This window comes from Octodon degus, unplaced genomic scaffold (genome assembly GCF_000260255.1).
Source record: "Octodon degus isolate 3935 unplaced genomic scaffold, OctDeg1.0 scaffold00200, whole genome shotgun sequence".
Lineage (NCBI taxonomy): Eukaryota > Metazoa > Chordata > Mammalia > Rodentia > Octodontidae > Octodon > Octodon degus.
In genome coordinates, this window is record NW_004524776.1 from 998374 (window position 1) to 1008517 (window position 10144).

General features: G+C 36.4%; 1 protein-coding gene across 4 annotated transcripts in view; it reads left to right on the forward strand.

The window, feature by feature from the left end:
• Positions 1-6939, forward strand: part of Smg1 (SMG1, nonsense mediated mRNA decay associated PI3K related kinase) — a 103352-nt gene extending 96413 nt beyond the window's left edge. For all 4 annotated transcript variants that reach the window (XM_023704659.1, XM_004644488.3, XM_023704662.1 and 1 more), the window contains 8 exons: positions 377-529; positions 1991-2170; positions 2883-3110; positions 3761-3972; positions 4125-4231; positions 5015-5194; positions 5282-5388; positions 6462-6939. In XM_023704659.1, the coding sequence (XP_023560427.1) occupies positions 377-529; positions 1991-2170; positions 2883-3110; positions 3761-3972; positions 4125-4231; positions 5015-5194; positions 5282-5388; positions 6462-6539 (1245 nt within the window). In that variant the 3' untranslated portion in view covers positions 6540-6939. The remainder of the gene's footprint in view (positions 1-376; positions 530-1990; positions 2171-2882; positions 3111-3760; positions 3973-4124; positions 4232-5014; positions 5195-5281; positions 5389-6461) is intronic.
• The last annotated feature ends 3205 nt before the right edge of the window (positions 6940-10144 follow it).

Genomic DNA, 10144 nt, shown 5'->3' on the forward strand with positions numbered 1-10144 from the left:
TCTAAAGCACCTACTTGGAACAAGCTTGACAAAGCACAGGGACCGCGGTTCAATCCCCCAGCACCACATGCCAGCCAGCCCCGCCCCCTGGTGGGCTGAGCTGGTCACACACACACTAAATAAATAAATAAATGTTTAAAAATGATGATGATGATGATGATGATGATGATGATGATGATGATGATGATGATGATGATGATGATGATGATGATGAAAGTTTAACCCGAATTCCAAAAAGATGTTGTTAAAGATGTTTTCTGAGTTATACATGCTTCACCTTGCTTCTTTTGAATTTTTCTTGTATTACAAAATGCTTGGCAGATAGGAAATGGAGAATGTAATAAAATATTCACAGAGATTCAACTGACTTTTATAGGAGAAGCTAGCAGCACTTGAATCAAGTATTGAGCAGCGACTAAAGTGGGCTGGTGGTGCCAACCCTGCATTGGCACCTGTACTGCAAGATTTTGAAGCAACAATTGCTGAAAGAAGAAATCTTGTCCTCAAAGAGAGCCAGAGGGCAAGTCAGGTACAGTTAACATGTATACATGAACCTCTTTGTATTTAGCTTCAGGATGGGGGTGGGCAGGTAGGTGAATGCTGGCCTGACAGGCCTTTCTGAGCATTCCTTAGGCTGGTGATTTCCCTAGACCCTTTTTGTCACCGATTAAATATAAGTGGTTTTGACCTTTGTTGAAAAATAGTTTTAATTTCTTATTTAAGGTTCTTTCATATATAATTAAAGTGATATAAAAAGTTGAAGTTATTTTCACATGGCAGTAAAATATTTTAGGACTTTGTAGTCTACCACAAGTTGTGGATAAACTTTGTTGTGGCATGGAGGGAGTAGGTACCTAAAAACTGTTACGGGAATTTTCAGATACAAAATTAGACCAATCACCAAAGCTTAGTAATTTTCCTTTTGGGTTGTTTTGTTTTTTTGCAGTACCAGGGATTACACTCAGGATCTTGCACTTGTCAGGCAGGTGCTTAAGCTGCTGAGTTATCTCCCGGGCCTTTTCTTTCTGTTTTAAAATGTATTTGTTTTTTAGTCTTTTTGAGACAGAGTCTTCCTATATGTTTCAGGCTGGCCTTGAGCTCACTTCGTACCCCACGGTGGTCTTGAACTCTTAATGATCCTTTTGCCTCAGCCTCCCAATTGGTACGATTAGAGGCATGTATCACCATCATTTTCAACTTGTCTTATTTCATTCATATTCTGTACACTTCCCCATCCACATTTAATATGAATTGTAAACATTTTATCTGTGAACTTTCTGTATTTTGCTTTTAAGATGAGTTATTTAAGAAGAGATTATGTAATATTTTTGGGCCTGGGAAATAGCTCAGTAGAATAAGCACTTGCTTAGTAAGCAAGCGCAAGGGCCTGAGTTCAATCCCCAGTTCCACACACACAAAAAAATAATAATAATATTTTTAATCATACCTTCAAAAATGCATTTAATGTACCAAATATCCAGGTAGTGCTGGGTGTTGTGGTACATGCTGGTAATCCTAGCTTTTGGGACACTGAGGCAGGAAGATCCCTGTGAGTAAGGCCAACCTGGGCTACCTAGTGAGTACAAGTCCAGCTGTACTTCATAGTGAGACTCTGTCTCAAAAAACAAATATCCAGTTAGTGTTTTGAAATTAGGAGTAGAGGAAAAGAAATAGTTCTGGTAGAAGTGTTTCCTGAAATTTGAATGTAAGAAAAATGGTAGCTAAATATGATATTTTATTAGGGAATAAATTTCCTATGTAGAAAACAATCATGTAGAAGATACATCTACCTATTTTTTCCTCCTTTTGGCCATCACAGGCCTAAGAGCATTGACAAAAGTTAAAGTATGCATTTATTTACACATAAATAAAGGGATCTTAAAAGAGTCATACCTTTCCAGGGCTGGTTGTAGTCTGAATTGTAGAAATTAATAGCTGGCTTTTTTTTAATAGTGGTTGCACATTTCATGGTGGTTGCATTTCTCCACAGGTCACTTTTCTGTGTAGCAATATCATTCATTTTGAAAGTTTACGAACTAGAACTGCAGAAGCCTTAAATCTGGATGCTGCATTATTTGAACTAATCAAGCGATGTCAGCAAATGTGTTCATTTGCGTCACAGTTTAACAGTTCGGTCTCTGAGTTAGAGCTTCGTTTATTACAGAGAGTGGTGAGTCCTGGTGGGAGTAAAGAGACTTGTGATTATCAGCCAGTTGTATACTTTCAGACAGTTTCATTTATTTGTGTAGCTTACACTAAAGTAATTATGAGTGATACAGAGATGAAATCTTTCTCTAAATTACTCTCATCCCTTAAATAAGTTATTTTTTTATTTAATTATAAATGGAAAGGTTAAAACAATTTTCAGGGTTATAATCAAAGTAATGTGGAAGTTTAGAAGAGAGGAGAAAGCAGCGATAGCAGTATTCACATGCACTGGAAATGCCGTAGTAGAGAAAAGGCTAGCTAAAGATGAATGCTGGAAAGGTGAATTGAGTCAAAAGGTCAACTTGTTAAGCTTAATGTTTGTATTTTGTGGGAAGGCTTTATGCTATGAATTAAAAAGCCCTAGTTTCACTTCAAAGAGATACTTAGAATGCATTTAGGGACCTGAATGTACAGACCTTTGTCATTCCAAATATGTTCTTCAGATCTTGAACTTTAAAATTTATACCCTATATGAATTATGTAGAAAGGTGGGGATATCTTCATCCGTATTTATAGAATATTAAAAATGTTAACTTTTATAGCCAATTCTAGACTGCAAAACTTTTTGTCAGTTTTCATTTGTAATAATATCTTGTGGTTTTTTAGATAATGATAGGCCTTACTGTTTCATCTCATGTAAAATTTAAAATCAAGTAAATGCTTGCCCTGTTTAGGACACCAATCTCGAACATCCTATTGGCAGTTCTGAATGGCTTCTGTCAGCACACAAACAGTTGACCCAGGATATGTCTACTCAGAGGACAATTCAGACTGAGAAAGAACAACAGATAGAAACAGTCTGTGAAACAATCCAGAATCTGGTTGATAATATAAAGACTGTGCTCACTGGTCATAATAGACAGCTAGGAGATGTCAAACATCTCCTAAAAGCAATGGCTAAGGTAAGACTTATTACTCATGGACACAGTTTCAGAAGTACAGGTAGTTTTGTGGAACAACTGTGACAAGTTTGTAAACCAAAACAGTTTTTCAGATTCACATCTTCCACCTTGTTTATAACTGAGTTAAATTGTGTTTTAATCAGACTTTTTAAAGCCAGCAGCACTATTCTAATTTTTGTCCAAAGAAACTTGAGTCTTACATTGAATCACAAACTATGGTATAGCTTATGATGGAACTGGAACTTGAGCTCTGTAGGCTGTTGACATTTCACCCTCTCTTCCTCCTTTTCATTTATACCTCATATTTTGCCTCCAAAGTGAATGGAAATACATTGTCTTCCCTCCAGTATTCTACATAGTATAGTTTAGTAAATAGCCTTCAGGGAAGGCTACTTAGTCATTACGTAACAGTAATCTAATTTTAGGATTTACTTTGACTTCCATTTATTGCTGCTGTAGAAAAGAACTTGAACTAAAATAAGCAGATTAAACATATTAACACTTGAAAAATGTATTATCTCTTCACTTGATCTTAGCCAAAAGGCCAAGAAGCTATAAAAAAAAATGTATTATCTCTTAACAGATGACCATCTTAAGAATAGTTACTGAGACAAAAACTACTTTCCTTAATCATAATGTATTGCTTATAGGATGAAGAAGCTGCACTGGCAGATGGTGAAGATATTCCCTATGAGAACAGTGTTAGGCAGTTCTTGGGTGAATATAAATCATGGCAAGACAATATACAGACAGTCCTGTTTACATTAGTCCAGGCTATGGGTCAGGTTCGAAGTCAAGAACATGTTGAAATGCTCCAGGAAATCACTCCTACCTTGAAAGAACTAAAAACACAAAGTCAGAGGTAAGAATGTCTTAGGGTTAAAGTTTATAAAATATAAGCAAAGCATCTGGTATTATTTCTTGACTTTAATCTCTTCAGCTTTGCTCATAGTTTTATAAGTAGCTAACGTAGTAAAACATTCCATAAACATTTCATAAATTTTTGTATTTCAGTATCTATAATAATTTAGTGGGTTTTGCATCACCGTTAGTCACCGATGCAACAAATGAGTGTTCGAGTCCAACGTCGTCTGCTACTTATCAGCCATCTTTTGCTGCAGGTAGGAAGAGAGACCTGGGCCTTGATCTGTTCACAGTCTGTATGTAGATGTTAATATGTTTAATTTTACATGAGAGTCTAGAAGGTTGATAGTCACATTTTCAGGGTTTTCTCAAACTGTGTCATGTCTAAGTCCACATATTTTTGTCCCAACTCTAAAATTTTATTTTACAACATAAAAGTATATGGCTGTTGAGCAATTTGGCAAAATCTTTGAGGAATTGCAGTTAAAGGTAAAAACCACTGTGCATTTGTTGCTTTACACTGCATGTATGTGTGTGGCCTTGTCACATTTAAATGTGTAACTTCCCCATCATTAAATCTTTCAAAGAAAAAAAAATCTTTCAGAAATGACCTACTAGCCAAATTTAATGATCTGTGTAACATATTAATCTTACATTGTTACATATCCAAGGTGTTCATGGTTTTTGATGATACAAGCAGATGAATGGTGAATCTCATCATACAAATTCGCATCTGAACACCTTACTGGTTTGGTTTTGTTTTGTTTTATGTTTTGGGAGAACCAGGGATTGAACTCAGGCCCTCACACTTGCCAGGCAAGTGCTTATTCCACTGAGCTATCTCCCCAGCCCCTGAACACCTTTCTGTTGAGGCTATTTTTTTTAGGAAGATAGTTGCTATGTCAAGGGATAAGGATTTTAAATGAAGTCCATCTTTTAGTATTTTGAGATATTTCCCACCAACACCATCTACTGCTTTCTTCTTTGTCTCCTTCTATTTTCTGTTTACATGTAAATTGAGCCACCAACTCTTTCCATAGCAGTCCGGAGCAACACAGGCCAGAAGACTCAGCCTGATGTCATGTCACAGAATGCTAAAAAGCTGATTCAGAAAAATCTTGCTACATCAGCAGATACTCCACCAAGCACCACCCCAGGAACTGGCAAGAATATTGCTTGTAGTCCTAAAAAGGCTGTCAGAGATCCTAAAACTGGGAAAGGTAATTAGTAAAACTCTAAAACTCAGGATGCTTTGAATGTTTGTATGAAATGATGGTTTGGCTTACATGTGTCTCGTTGTTTTATAGCTGTACAAGAGAGAAACTCATATGCAGTGAGTGTGTGGAAGAGAGTGAAAGCCAAGTTAGAGGGCCGAGATGTTGATCCAAACAGACGGATGTCAGTTGCTGAACAGGTGACTGCTTTTTAAAATTGAGATAAAGGAGCTGGGAAGATGGCTCAGTGGAATAAGCACTTCCCTGGCAAGCATAAGGCCCTGAGTTCAATCCCTGGTTAATTAATTAATTAATTAATTGAGCTAAACTTAGCTGGAATATTACAGGTTTAAGATTTCCTTCACTTGTTTGTTTAGTGGCTCACGAAGAAATAAGGAATTTATGCTTATTTTCAGGATTCAGAAGCTTTTTTAAAAATAGCTGGAGTTGTCAGTTATTACTCTATGCTGATCCTTCCCTGTTGTGTTAGTGTTCCTTTCCCCTTGTCCCTCTTAACTGAAAGTTAAGGTGTGACCGAAGACTATCAGAAGGTTTCACATGAAATGAGAAGGACATGTCCAGCGCAGGAATGGTATCTATAGAACCTCAGTCAGTGTCTGTCTAAAGTCATTACTCTGAAATTTTCTCATTAGTGTTATTAATATTGATAAATAAATTTGAAGGTTATTTCATTAGCTCCCAGCTCTTTAGAGAAATTTTAAGCTCACAGAATAGCTATAGGAATACCCATGTACTTTTTACCTTGATTTACCAGTTGTTTTCTATTTTCCCACATTTGTTTCATCATTTTGTGTGTGCATAGCATGAGTTCCAGGACATGCATGGGGTCATTGGGGTTCTCATCTCAGAATTCAAAAAAGCCTTTCCTAAGACACATATATTTTGTAATCTGTGGTATTAACTTCTCTTTCCAGACTAACAAATAACTTGTTCTTTGGGTAATTAACTTGGATAACTAGAACCTTTTTTTCTATTAGTATATGTTTATAATACATAATAATTACATTTATTGTGGGAATGGATAATTAGAAACTTCAGTAATTCATAAGCTGGTGTGGTAGTGCATGTCTGTAATTGCAGCACTTGGGCGACTGAGGCAGGAAGATTCACAAGTTTGAGGCCAACCTGAACTACACTGTTTCAAAAACTTTTTTTTTCAAAAACTGTTTTTAGATAATTTGTTTAACTTGTGTATGAACCATATCCTTTCAAGTTTCAATGGTTTTAAATACCATTCTGCCTATTTTTATAGGTTGACTATGTCATTAAGGAAGCGACTAATCTAGATAACTTGGCTCAGCTCTATGAAGGTTGGACAGCCTGGGTGTGAATGGCAAGACAGTAGATGAGTCTGGTTAAGTGAGGTCAGACACCACCAGAATCAACTCAGCCTCAGGCATCCAAAGCCACACCACAGTCGGTGGTGATGCAACTGGGGGCTTACTCTGAGGAAACCTAGGAAATCTCGGTGCACTAGGAAGTGAATCCTGCAGGACAGCTGCACTCAGGGATACGCCCAACACCATGGCCTGCAACCCCAAGGTCACGGGTAAAGAAAGCAAGCTCACCGCCTGAACACGGAGATTGTCTTTCTGCCACAGAACAGCTGCAAACGTGTCAGGAGGTTAGCTGAGAAAGAAATCGGGATGCCGCGGAACACAGAGTGATTTGGAACTCCATTCCACCTGACCCTGTGTGTACAATCCAGGAAAACAAACCCCGCTCAGAAACAGAAAAATGGGGCCGCGAAGAAATCACAGCCAAGGAAGATATGATGCATTTAGATTCTCGTAAAACACTTGTTGCTTGGCAACAGTACTGGTTGGGTTGACCAGTAAGTACAAAAAGGTTATGTGATACGAATTTCAGAAATGGACTGAAAATGGAGCGCTTTGTAACAGACGCACTACATTGGAAGAACTTCTGTAATGAAGGGGGAAAAAAAATCCCATCAGTCCCTGCTCCTCCCTGCCACTTCCCCTTTCCTTTTCACCTAATCTAGTGGATTAGCCATCTTTCAAATTCACTTTTATTTCAGTCCTTTTATTTCATATACTTCCAACCCAATGCTGTTAACTTGTATTTGGAGAAATAAACAGAAATTTCTCCAAAGCCACTGATAACATGGAAAACTCAAGGATTGTTAAAAGATTTTGAGGATCACATATAAAATGTAATTGATTGCTTGAGTCATTTCTGTGATTCTATCATGTGCAGTTTCCAGAATTGTCACTGTGCATTCAAAAGTAATGAATCTTACATTTGATTTAATGTACATTTCCCTTTTCTTATACTGTGCATTTTTTGGAAGTCATCAAATTTTCCCTCTTCTGTGATTGCTGTAGTTTTTTTCATAGAAAGTAGCTAATCTGATGTAATCTTTTACCTTTTTAAAAACCAGGATAGATTACCTATTAGAGTTTCACATTGTTGGCTACAGATTAACAATAAAGTGATGTTCTGGTGGAGGTAGAGTGGAATGTTTAATTCAGTTTTCTTATACTTTTAATTACAACTTTAATACTTTTAATTTACAACTTGTAAATTAAAAGTGCCTCAGTTTGCTTGGCCATCTCAGAACATGTACATGAAACATTAACAAGTACAAACCACCAATATCTTTTATTAAGTTCAGTTATTAGTCTGTGGAGTGCTTTACTTCTGTGTAATTTTAATAGCTTGCTGTTCATTGATACAATATGATGAATTCATGATCAAGGTTTCCGTAAATTTAGCGTTGCATTTCAGTATTGACTGAACAAATAGTTGATCTAAAATTAAAATGCAGACTAAAATCAGGCATCAACACAAAATAGGACAATTTAAATCAATTGTTTTTGTGTATTTTCCTTGCATTTTACAGATTATAGGGCAGTGGTAACTTTCTGCTTGCCAGTCTTTACAAACAAACTTGAAAGGTATTAAGAAAAAATTCCACATAGCTCTGGTCCTTTTCTGTATTTTGATTTCACATTAATTATAATCTTTATCCAGGAGAAGGTAAATTTCAGTACCAGTGCTTAAAGAAGTATTGATAGAAAGATAGTATTTTTTAATACCCATGTGTCAATTTTATTTCATTGATTTTGAATCTTACTTTCACGGTCAGAACAACCTTGCTGAAATAATGTCATATTACATATTGCATGCTGCTTTATTTCCTAGAGGCTTTGAGAACTCCTATACTCACTACTTGATCATCTCTGCTTTTTCAAGTTTAGTCTTTTCAGCAACATTCTTGTCACCAGGAAACACATACCATAATGATAAAACCAGTCCACATTTGTCCCTAAAGATAGTATTTGAAATTGTTTCCACTTGGGTAAAGAGGTTAAAAAAAAAAAAGTTGAATTTTATTGCATTTATGTTTCAGGCTTCAGAAGTACATGGAACCTTACTCAAGCAAAAAAGCCAAGATAGCTTTATTTCATAAAGCATGTGCCTCTGATAAGTTATTTATCACTTTTATTTTAAAACACTCCCTCAAAGACTAGTGTATGCTGTATATTAGGTTGTAGGGTAGATATGAGTAGCTGATAACTTTAAAGCTGGCTCTCACTGACTGGACAAGATTGTAGTCTATAGAATTTGGCTTCCTCTGTGATGTCATTCTGCAAGTAGCCCTGCCAATTTGAATCTTGAAGACAGGGCCATATTTTGGTTATTTTCTTGGAAAATAAAGTCAGTGCTATAGTTTTGAAGTCATATATATATATATATGGTTTTGGGGGGTTTTTTTTTGTTTGTTTTGTGTTTTTTTTGTCAAATACCTGTGGAGAACCAGGGGTCTTGTCTGTCTCTGTCTCTTTCTCTCATTTAGGGGGTACAGCATAAACAACAAACAACCTCTTCAAAGTACCCTTGAAATTTGAAGTTTATCTTAAGTGTTTTGTTGTTGCCTGATTTTTAGTTGGTTTTTCTACAATACTGTTGCAGCCTAGTATTTTATGGAGCTTTCTCTTTTACTGTTTCTTTGGTATGTCTTGCAATTTCTGTTTCTGGCCATGAGTTCATAACATAGTTTGTGGAGTGATTAAGATTCTTTTGTGTCTCACCCTTGTAGTGAGATTACTGTGTAAGAACTGATAATCAGGCTCTTAAACTGCTGCTTGAGAGCTCATATGCCAGGTTCAGGGTAAGGGTCTGTAATACAGAGAAAAGCTTCCATCACTTCTGCCCTTAACACTTGCCTCCATTACCTAGGTTTAGTAAGTAGTTTTCTTAATTTTGCCCAATGTTTGGTTGTTAACTGCATTATATTTTGTTTTTTTTAAACTGTGGTTGTTCTGATGTGTGAAATTTAAGGAAAGAGCCATTTTAAAAATGCCAAGCAGGGCAATGCCAGTACAGCCAAATATTAGAGTTGATGTGCAATCTTAGGTCCTTTTTAATCTGGGGTATCATAGGCAGTACTTTAAATCAAAAAGTCTTCCTGGCCTATTTTCCTCCACATTTTTGTAACTTACTCTGGGGGCTTGTTTGGCAGTACTAAAATCAAAGGAGCTGGTTCTTCTTTTCTTCATATTCTTTTCATATTAATGAAAGCACCTACAGCTAGCCTGTTAATCCTATTTGTATACATCAGATATCAGTAAATGCATCACTATGAGCACATTTGAGCATCTGTGTTTTACATAAATTTATATGAGTAGGAAATCCAATGTTCCATTTCATATCCTATTGAACTTATAAAATGCCAGTTACTTAGAATTAGGACCCCTCGCGCACCCACGCATACATGTGTGCACACAAATCACGAAGGTAGAAATATTAACGCAAGGGTTATCAAAAGGAGGTGGATTTTGCTTCAGTTATTTGGATAAAACTAATTCTTCCTATGGGGAAATACTAGCAAGCATCCCAAAATTTTCTAAATATGAGGGAGAAAAAAATTCACTGTATTATGAAACCCTCAGGGTTGCTGCATTTTTCCTG